Below are 11,966 nucleotides of genomic sequence, written 5' to 3'. Positions count from 1 at the left end.
ATCTAACACCCAAAGTTCGATATTTACACTTATAAAATATTTTTGTGATAAGTTTATGTATGAAAATATGTATTCACTTCTAAAAGATAATGATGGCAATATTTTTGTTGTGATGTTAAATATTTAAGTGCAATGCATATAAATATGAAGGTTTAGGTGCCAAATAAATAAATACAAAAGAGAATTGGATGGTATGTATATAATGCCCCTATAAATTCCATCAAAAGACTTCAAAATTTTGTGAGATTATCACATAGAATAAATGTAAAGTTTATTGTTGACCAAATTCCGAAGTGAAAATCTATGTTTTTTTTCCAAAATTGCAAACCTAATCTGTCCCCAAATCTCTGATTGTTGTGGGCAGCAGTGAGGTTGACTTCAGATTCTTACTATTTCATTGAGATGGATATAAAAAAAATAGATGTAACACACTAGTATGGTTCCAAATATTGGATGGACTAGAAGTTTTTTTTAAAATTTGTCGACCAAAGAATGCAGAGACAAAACTTGTGAATTCAAGAGAAATATAGTCAGACATACAAAATGGATTTCAGTAAGACATCTAGTCTTCTAACTAGATCATCAGGTGGTCGACATTTAATGTGACCAAACCATCTAAGACGACTCTCTCTAGTTTTGTCCGTCGCCAGAGCTAAACCAACCCTATCACGGATATATTCATTTTACATTTTGTCTCTAAGTGTAAAGCCACTCATCCACCTAATCATTCTCATCTCGACAACACTCAACTTAGTTTTATACCTCTCTTTTAAAGGCCAACATTCAACGCCACAGAGCATAGTAGGTCTCACCACCATCTTATAAAATTTTCCTTTTAGCCTAAGCAGAACTTTTCTATCACACAATAGGCACGAGCATTCCTCCACTTCAACCAACCAATTTGAACTCTACTAATAACATCCCCATCAATATCACCATCACTTTGAACAATAGAATCGAGATATCTAAAGCGTTCACACCTTTTAATAATTTGATCACCATAGTAACATTTCTGCCACTAGAGCTACTACTACTAAAATTACATTTCATGTATTTAGTTCTAGTTCTACTCAAATGAAGACCTTTGGTAAATGTAGAGGATTGCCTTTCGAAATACATGGCAACCCACAACAAAAGTTTTTGTGTACACCAGAAGAGAAAAGGAAAGTAATATAGTTCAAGCATGAAAAAAGGAAAACAGAAAAGTGCATTTAAATAAGGTAATTTGCATGCATAACACACAATTTTTATGTATTTAAATTTCTAACACATAAATTTTGATATTTACATTGTAACACTTTGGTGTTATATAACATGCACAAAAAGGTATATTTTAATTTTAAAAAGGTAATAATAGTGGTATTTTTATGTGATGTTAAAAATTTGAGTGGTAATGCATGCATATATCAAATTCTAGGGGTTAGATGTCCAAATATATAAAAATTGTGTGGCATGTATGTAAGTGCCGCTAAGACCCTTATATACAACACCTACAAGTCTTGGAATGCATAAGAAGATGCCCGTGGCCCACCAAGACCAAACAATAACACAACACAAAATGGGCAATAGTTGTATGGGTGGTGAAAATGCAATTGGCCCAAACTTGGCTGTGGGTTGGCAGACATAATAAGGAAATTTATTTTTCTATATTAAATATTACCACGGCACTACAATGACTGATATGCCTACAGAGCGATCCAACTTACACTTGAAATGAAATATATGCTTTAGTATCGTCAATTTCTAGAAAATTAAATGAGGTATTCACATACATACCACCCAATTAATATGTATTTACATATCTAACAACTAAACATTACTTTTTTACATTTATACCGCCCAAAATTTTCATCACATAAAAAATGCCATCATTTTAGCTTTTAAGAAAGTGAGATACACCTTTTCATGCTTATGTAAGGTGGTATGTATGTAAAAATTAAAGTTTAGGTGTCATATATGTAAATCATAGGAATTGAGTGGTATGTATGTAAACCTTCCAAATTATATGTATATGCAAATGTGTTTTGACTTGCATGCTCTCCTAATCATGCCACAATATAAATATGATTTGGAATAAGCAATCGTACGTACAATTTGGTTAGCAATCTATTGCATGATTCAATAAACTATTTAACGATATCATCATAAACTATGTTATGATATCATGGCATGGGCTCATACAATTACAGTTTCTAGAGCCAAAAAATATCCAGTTTCAAACAAATTTTGTTATTTTTTTCATAATTTTAAGAGTATTGATTTAGGTATTAGCTTCGTCCATGGCTTAAATTCCTACATGACAAAGCTTGCAAAATGAACGTTTTCACTATTTACTTATCATCTTTAAGCTATTTTCATGCCATTCCTTCATCACAGGCTATTGGCGTCAACAATAAAGACATGAAGAGAGAGGGTAGAGAAACAAAGCCCATTTTTTGAGGCCTTGTGTTAGCTGAAGAACAAGTCAACAGAGGAAGTTGCATTAGTCATGATAGAAATTCCCCTTCAAATTTCATTAATTGTTAAATCTCGCATGAGTTTTTTATGATTGTTGGTCCACATGATTTTGCATATATGCTTTGATAAGTCCACATGATAATTTTAGTTGTATGATTTGAGATGTCACATTTGTTAATATGAAAAAATGCATATATGCGTTGAATGTGAATGACTTATGGCATTATATGTTCCTCTATTTGTCCAATTTGTAATATTGTATCTTCAAAATTTTGAAAAATGTTCATGTATGTTGCATTGCATGTACTGTTCATACGACAAGCTATATTATTTATTTTTATACATAATTAGTTCATGCTCAGTTACATAGGTTATTTTATAGGGGCAGTTACTTATATACCACACATTTTTTATATATTTACATATCTAGCATTTAAAATTTCATATTTACATACGTGCCATTCAAATCTTTGACATTACAAAAAAAATTCCACAATTACTAACTTTTTAAGAGTGAAATATGCCTTTTCATATACAAGTTTTAACATCAAAATGTTATAAATGTAATTATCAAACTAAGTGTTAAATACACAAATACATAAGAATTTTGGGGTAGATATGTAAGTTTCCCTATTTTATATTATTTATTCTATCACCATGTATCATTTATCAAAATGTTGGGTGCAATACATAATTGTCTTAGAGCATATAATTGGGGGAAGAAACTTTAGTTTCAATACATCAATCAATTGATTAAAATATGAGCTAATAACTCTTATTTATAGAAAAATGGTTAGATAGGTAAAATGAAATCAAATATAATACTAATTCAAATTCAAAGCCTGATTTTAAAATAAATAAATTTTAAAACCTGATAAAAATAAATAAATATTAAATATTAGAAAATAAAGTAAACATAATTAATTATGTTGCATCAATTCTCATGGTTTCTTTAAAAGTTAGACAAAAGCTATTAGCTTAGAAATCTAATGAGCATAGTGGAAGTGAAGAAACTACATCATAAACAACTTTTGAATCTTGAGTGTGGAAAGTGAACACAAAAAAGCCTAACCCAGAGGCTTCAGATCTAAATATCTCAATGCGTTATATATCTTTCTAAAAATAATTCCAAAAAAAAAAAATCCAAAAATCATATGTAAGTGGCAAATTTGATAACGCAAACTCAATATGTATTGTTGATGAGGAAACAAAAATTGTCAATGCGTTATATATCTTTCTAAAAATAATTCCAAGAAAAAAAAAATCCCAAAATCATATGTAAGTGGCAAATTTGATAACGCAGACTCAATATGTATTGTTGATGAGGAAACAAAAATTGATTTTAAAACAAATGGATAAAAAAAATACTTCTGGATATGAATTTAGCAAGAATGATGAGATTGTATCATTTTGCCTTAAAATTAATTGATAATCTGGATTGAATGAACAGACTCGATTTTTTATTTAGGCTCAAAAATTGTCTTAAGCACAAACTTAAGTTTACAAGGAAACTCAACCATGCATGATTGCCCATAACCATTATGAAGTTCATCCATAAAACCCGGATTACCTTAATAATAAACTTCATTGAACAACTCATAATAAGTATCAAATTTTTGAGCTTGTCAATGTGCATTGATGCCTAAACTAATGGAATTGATACTCGTTTTTGAACCATTCAAGTTAGAGAAATTGATAAATAATATTATATATACTAATGATTGAATGATTTCTAAAATTCATCATCTAGAACTTAAAACAATATTCATCTAATTGTCGCAACCAAAATTTAAATCATATTAAAGAAATCCATATGGAGATGCTTAGGGCATTTATTAAACACATCAACAAAATAATAACATAAACCCCACGAGCATACTTTTGTGTTTCTCATGCATCTTTCACATACAAAGTATGCATAAAAAATAATGCAGTTTTGATGCCAAGTTAACATATAAAAAAAAATCCAAAATGCTTGAGACTAAGGTTTAAGAAATTGATAATACAAATTATTGTAATTATTCCTTTCAATGATATGTAATTTAAGGATGAGATGAGAAGAAAACTTGGTGTCCTCAAGGGTTGTTTGATGAATTCCTTAGTGGCTCAAAGGCTAGGATCGGAAGCTATGAGAGGGTGGAATTGTAGAACAAGGCTATGGATAGCTGTGGAGAAAAGTGTGAAAATAGTCCCCTATGTTTTTAAAGAGTCAATTTAGTCCCACACTCTATAAAATGTCAATTTAGCCTCCATATTCTTTTAATATGGGCTAAAATAATCCCCACAAAAACTATTTTAACCCTAATTTAGAGAGTTTAAGATTAATTTGACATTTTATAAATGTTGGGACTTAAATAGCCCCATGTAAATGGTCAAGAGTCGGCACTTTACTCGATAGTTGTGTTTGAGAATTTGTTTACAATCAAAATATTGATTGTGAGAAGAAGATGCAATGATTAAAAAAATAAACGAGCACAATTGCAATCGTAGCAACCAACTAATACAGAAGACAAAAAAATGCAAAGCAAGAGCCACTAATAATAGAAAATGAAAAACAAATATAAGATTGAAATCAGCTATGTAAGCCACCTTAGCCTAGTGGTTGAGAGCCTTATCCTTCAATCAAGAGGTTATGGATTCAAGGCATTGCATATGCGGTGTGCATGTATTTGGGTGTGTGCGAAAAAAAAAAAGATTGAAATCAGCTCTAATACAAATTCAAATTCAAAACTAAAAACTATCTAAAAGTATAATTCATCCTGATTTCAAACTAAAATAAACCCAGAAATCATAAAAAATTGAAATAAATCCTAAAGTATTAGAAAATAAATTAAATATAATTATAAGGTTGCATTACACTCGCATCGTATATTCAAATCAAGACCAATCTTGTCCTTCAAATTGATACAAAGGAAATAAAGTTTAAAACCCCAAAAAGATTGAATAAGCGCTACTAAAAATGAGTAAGCAAAATTCAATATTGGACATCCCTTCTTATCAGAGATCATTAAGACAAAAACTGATGCATGAAAGAGATGCAAATATAGTACAACTCTCAGAGGAATAAATGGCCAAAAATAAGTGTGATGAAAAAAAGGGAAGATTTATATACAGGCCATTCAATACCTATATATCTATTTATCTAACGCCTAAACTTCAATTTTTTACATATATACCACCTTTCATATGCATGAAAAAGGTGTATTCCACTTTTTAAAAGTTAATAAAGTGATACTTTTCTGTGATATGAAAGATTTAAGTCAAATAAATGTAAAATATAGAATTTAGGTGTTAAATTGTAAATATATGGGAATTGAGTGGCATGTATGTAAACTCCCCAAAAAAGAGTAATTTATTGATGAGTAGATAATGCGATTAAATGAACACGACAACAGACAACCATAACAAAGTAACAAAAATAAATATCAATATTAAAGTGGACACAACAAATCAAGAATGTGCAAAATTAGAATTACATACCAGCCATATGAAAATATCCGTTCCGTGATCGAGCACAACAGCAGCATTTGACTGCATCGAAAGATCATAAGATGGAACCTCTTCGAAAGTGCCCCCTTCACGATGCATCAAGCAACGAGGTGACAACATACGAAGTGACAATTCATATGACGAATTCAAGAACAAATTTCTCAAAACCGATCTTTCATCTTCATGACCAACAATGCTGCCAAGCAGCGGCCCTCTTCTGAGATGAAACAAAATCTCGGGTAATGAAGATAGCTCCTTCGGGAAGCGAAAAAGCTTCGATTTTGGTAGCATTAAACCAAATCTTGAAGCAATATCCTTAACTCTCTCATCGATTGTTATCCTCATATCGATTGCATTAGCGCCGGTTTTGGCATGAAGGAGAGTCCTCTTAGCAATAAGCACCGCAACCACATCTTCCTTAATGCTTCCAAGATATTGGGACTCGCTGTCCACCGTTGGCAATCTTGTCGTGATCACCCTGCAAATGTCAGCTTGATACACATTCCAATAACGAACGACGAACTGAAAATAAACATAATCGCTCTTAATATCGCCTTTAGTTTCCATGGATAATGAAAAGCTTTGTGTTTCTTCCACGCTGTGCATCTGTATACAAAAAGATGAATCATTTTTGAAAACTTCGTGAGCATCTACGACGGCCTCCTCCCCTGGTCCAATCACTTGGGTAACGAGAATATCATCCGAGCAACGAATCTCCAACAATCCATGGGAACCGGCGGCGCGCATTGAAGCTCTCTGCAAATTGACACCAAAAGCCTCCCCGAAATCATCGTGAAGCAAAAGCACGCCACCGGAGCTCTTCGCCAACGGCTGCAAAACCGGAACTCTTACTGGACAAGTTCCAGCACATAGTATATCGACGATGATGTTGTTACGATGTGCCCGATGACCAAGATTTTCCATCCATTTCATGGCTGTTTTTTCCATGAATGGATAGTTCGGGTGGCTCAATGAGGAAGGAACTGATCCAGGTCCATATGTATTTGGACCCCCTGCACAAACCAAAATTCTACAATTACCTCCGGGTCTTTTAATAATACCATGAGATAACTCCGCAGAGGGACCTTGAATGATAGCCATGGCTGCCTCAACAGCCGCACCGAGACATCGGTCCCGGGCTGCTTCGGGAAAGTTAAGTTTGTAGGGTCTTAGAGACGAAAAGATGGTGTGCGCTACAGAAAGCGAAGCGTGCATCGGAGATAAGTATATGCCACTCCCATAAATCAAAACTTTCAATGATTCCTCAGAGGGCGAGTTACCACCCGGTAGCACATCGGCTGAGGCCACTGAACCCTCAGAAAAATCATAAATTGAAATTGTTCGACCATATGTGATTATGCCGATTCTCATATTCTGTGGAAGTGAATCGACAAATGCATGCAAAGAACCCTGCAAATGTTGGAGATGAGCTTCGTCCAAGCACTCGTCGATGACGAGAAATACAGGAGCAGACATTCTCGAGTCTGAAACTGGAACGTATCCAGGCCTTCGATTTCCTGACTGAACATAATCGATTGTAGAAGAAGATAGTTCCGGCCAATGATGGAGGTCTTCCTTGTTAGCAGCAATGTATTCGCTATCACTGCCGTTTAATTTCTTACAGATTACACATTTCCACTTACCAGAACCGATTAAAACTTCTGAATAAAGGTTTGGATAAGCGCCGCAATTCTGGCAACGGTGAGCGTCGCGTTGAACAACTTGAGGGCCAGGGGTTATCTCCCTCCCAGGAGACACTAAAGCACCAAATCCCAAGCTTGATATATTTGCCTGCTTTTTACGCTTCAAAATCTGAAAAAATTAAAAATGTCAGAGGTTTAAAAATTAAAAGTATGATTATAAGCAATAAAACAGAAGCAACTAACTAGAGATAAGATGAATTAAATATCATCCAACAGGAAAAAGCAGACAATTTGTAGCTTTTGGAGTGGTCATAACTAGTAGTTGGAGGAAATATCACTACCAATAACATAAAAAAATACCACTATTTCAGTTTTTAATGCACGTTTTCAAGCATAGATAAGGTGGAATATATGTAAAAATTGAAGTTACATGTTAAATATGAAATATATAAGAATTGAGTGGTATGTATGTAAATCTTCCCAACTAGTGTTAGTGTATTTCACTCCTTATGTAAAATTTAAAGAAGGGATATTTACATACATACCTATCTAACACCTATACTTCACTTTTTTACATCTATAACACCTAAATCTTTAATATCACATAAAAAATACCACCATTTTAAATTTTAAAAAGTGAAATATACCTTTTCAAGCATGGGTAAGATGGAATGTAAATAAAAATTGAAGTTTAGATGTTAAAATATGTAAATACATATGAATTAAGTGGTATGTATGTAAATATTCCATTAAAGAATCTTAGCAAACAAAAAAAAAAAACAATACCTTGTGAGCGGAGAATTGTACATAAGATTCCATTAAAGAATCTTAGCAGACAACACTAAAAATAAAAAATAAAACAATACCTTGTGAGCGGAGAATTGTACATAAGGTGATTCAATAGTCTCTTCTACAGTAGATGGATGCTGCACCAGAAATTGAGCAGTTCCATTTGTAAAATTTGGCGGTGAGGACATTGGTAGAGATGAACCAGATGAGAAGGCAATTGGTTGTGGACTAGCAGGTGAAGTCTGGAAGGGAACAGCTGCTGGCCGCAATGGTGAAGAGAAAATAGGAGGGCCTGGAGGACTGCTAAATTGGGTCAGTGGACTACTGCTAGAAACACCAGTACCAGTGTCTGGGGAGCTTATAGATCTGGAAGAAGACAAGAGAAGCTGGTCCTGCAGAGACCTCTGAGGTTGGTCCTGCAGAGACCTCTGAGGTGAAAGTCTTGAAGCTAGCGGAGAAGAAAATGGAGGCCTGTTTATTCTGTTCTCAGGCAGAGAACCTGTCATGGTTGGGGGTGATGAAGAGCTGGAGTACCCCACAGGAGCCTGTGGTGGGGGTGTATCCATCTAGCCCTAACAGTTACTGCTACACAGTTAAATTTAAATTCAGAATTCCATAACAATGCTTTCAACAATTTTCATAAAACTCTAACAAAAAAAAAAAAAAACAAGGATTCATAGTATAATCTGACGGTAACATCACAGATCAGCATCCAAAAAACCGCAAAATTTGCACTGCTTTAAACGTTTTAAGCCTGAAGACAGTTCCAAAGCAGAAAAAAAAAAAAATCACCAAACCCCAATGCATCAGATTTGCTAAAAACCAACTCGAAAGCCATAGAGCTAATTGATAGGATACAATGACAAAAATATAATTATGATCCAAATTCTCTTAACACTACCTCAGAAATAGGATCGAGATGCCATATACATTCACACATTACTATAAAAAACCTCGAATCCATCGAGGAATGTTTGATTTTGAGACAGACGAGACTACATTAACTAACGAGCTGTTACAAGCTCGAATAAACTGTGAAAATAAGGGTCTGATGACGAAAAGGAGATTTAAATTTACGAAAAAAAAACATAAATATTAAGATAATGAGTTCCAAAATGAGATCAAAGAAGATCTAGGCATTAAACAAGAATCGAAATCATAGAAATTGCAAGTCGGGAGGTAAAATAACGCGTACCTTCTATAGAAAATCAACGGATTGGAATCATAGACAGGAAGAGTTCTTCGTCTTGGGATGATCTGAAGAGAAGGAGACGGAGCGAGCTAGGGCATTGAAAGAGTACAGTGGAGGTTGGCTAAAGCTGCGTCCGCTGCCCACTCTAGGAGGACAAGTGGACTTCGTGATTCTCGTAATAGGAAGATACATATGTTCTCCTTTCTACAAAGATGTAAATGAAAATTTACATACATATCATGTAGTTCTTTAGTTTTTACATATTTAGTATCAAAAGTTTGATATTTATATTTTAAATATTTTGTATTTCACATTTTGAAAGACATTGATGCTAATATTTTTTATGTGAAGCTCAAAATGTGAGTAGTATGCATGCAAATATGAAGGTTTAGATGTTGGATATATGAATACAAGAGAAATGTACGGAAGTATGTAAATGCCCTAAAATTATAAGGTGTGTCACGGTTTGAGTAGATATTGTAATGATAATAAAGAATTCACCATCTTAATACTTGTTGAAATTGAGAATGTCCATGAATCACAACTAAGGAATATAGCGTAAATGAGGAGAGAGAGAGAGGGGGTGAACAGTTGTAAATAGTGATGATTCTTTATTAATATTTATCTTATTTATAGAGAAGACAGTAGGATAGTGATATTATATTTTTACTTGTATTTGAAGAGGATATGTACTAGGGTATTTCTAGTATTTTGCCAGTGTTGAATTATTGTTTGGTTGCCTTCTGACTAAGTCGGCTAAGCTTAGTTGACATGGCTCAACTTGGTCAACTCGATCTGCTAAGATTGGTCGGTAGGGTTCAATTGACTGATCTAACCTGGTTGGTCTCCTTCGATTCTTTGAATGGAGTCTTTGGGTCTTTGTTGGGTAGTTGAAGATACTTTGTTGAATTGGCTCATTTATTGGGTTGGTTCCATTGTGGGATAGGCTATTGCATCGAGTCTGCTTTTCTATAGCGGATGGCTCGAACGTTGTATAGTCTCATTTCCAGTTGAATGACTTACACTTGGTTCATTTTGTTGTCTTCTTCTCCGCATTTTTGCTCGGTCGGTTGTGGCCAGTTGATTTGACTAGTATGGCTTAGATTTGTCTGGTTATGTGGGCCTCACGATCTCCTTGTAGTGAATTTGCTTCTATCATATTCTTTTCTTTTAGATCATTCAATCTCTGAAAAATTTGTGAAGACACATTTTCTAATGCACATATTTTAGTTCACTAGTTCTCTTACTTCTTAAAAGTGACATTGCAATAATAATAAGAAAATTAAATGCAAAAGTAAGTCTCATTTTATTTTAATTAACGTCTCAGTGATTGAGCTCTATTGCTTTTGGAGACTCTGGTTCTTATAAGTAGGGCGATGAGACTCCTTCCATGCCTACTTTGCTTTGCGCTTTTTTCTATTTAGTTGGTCAGCTCTTGTATCTTAGTTGTTGTGATGGACAAATAAATGAAATTTCATTCTAACGTACCAACTAAAAATCTAATTCGATCCATTTTTTGAGAAATTGAAAGGATGAGACTCTCTGAAGAGTGAGAAGAGGAAGAAGATCATCATGAAAAGGAAAATGATTGCGCTCACACTATCATATGTGGTTTGATTGTCAGATTCAATCCTTAACACAACATGGAGAAACATTTAGCTAATTGATCAAACTTATGATCTGACTACTCAATTTTCTATTGCAGCTCAATCCCCTCCGACCGACTAGGCTAGTCAAGTGGAGCAGATCCTCATATTATATGGAGTTAACTGTCACTGGGGGACACTTTTGTTCTTGTTGCTTGGTGGCTAGTTTCTCGTTTGTTGCCCTTGCTTGGGCTACCTAATTTATTTATAAGAGGCACCATCAATCCTTGGTCGTCTCACCCTACAACATCCGGGTGATTGTTGCCTCGGCAGTGTACTGCATAAATGAGATGGTGACTGGTAAACATTGCCTCAACGATATGCATATCCTTTGGAAGGGACTTGACCTTCTCCCCCTTCAGCTTCTTATAATCTTAGATGTTTATGCATGGAGATCTCTTAAGCAGGTGGTGGTCGCTCCTTATAATGAGTTGACTTCCTTCAGGGTACTTGGCTCATTTTTCTTTGTTATGAGCTCAGTTAGTTGCTTGAACATCTGAGTATCATCATGAATCTTTAAAGAGAACTTGAGCAGGTGAGCGAGGATTGTGTTTTGAATTTCGCCCTTCTCCCCGGATGAATCTCTTTAACACATGAGGATTTGTTAGCTTGACTCTAAATAAAGTGAGGGGGAGGGGTGAGAGTTATATTCTTCTATTAATATGTGGTTGTTGGCTTGATCCAACAACTCAACTAATGTTTCTGTTTGTTGTAATGCTAGAGAAAAAAATAAAAAAGTCCTTCCTTAAA

The 11,966-nt window shown here is 34.3% G+C and overlaps 1 protein-coding gene across 1 annotated transcript in view; it reads right to left on the bottom strand.

Annotated features, from left to right (window-relative positions):
- Positions 1-9,754, bottom strand: part of LOC110022538 (protein transport protein SEC23) — a gene marked incomplete in the record, with an annotated part of 19,705 nt that extends 9,951 nt beyond the window's left edge. Inside the window, 3 exon segments of the mRNA XM_020721530.1 lie at positions 5,938-7,758; positions 8,456-8,963; positions 9,574-9,754. Of these exon segments, the coding sequence (XP_020577189.1) occupies positions 5,938-7,758; positions 8,456-8,944 (2,310 nt within the window).
- Positions 9,755-11,966: the final 2,212 nt, after the last annotated feature.

The sequence above is a fragment of the Phalaenopsis equestris genome, unplaced genomic scaffold, assembly GCF_001263595.1.
Source record: "Phalaenopsis equestris unplaced genomic scaffold, ASM126359v1 Scaffold000196, whole genome shotgun sequence".
NCBI lineage: Eukaryota > Viridiplantae > Streptophyta > Magnoliopsida > Asparagales > Orchidaceae > Phalaenopsis > Phalaenopsis equestris.
Note: the sequence above shows the minus strand (reverse complement) of the source record. Positions and strands in the feature narration are given on the sequence as shown.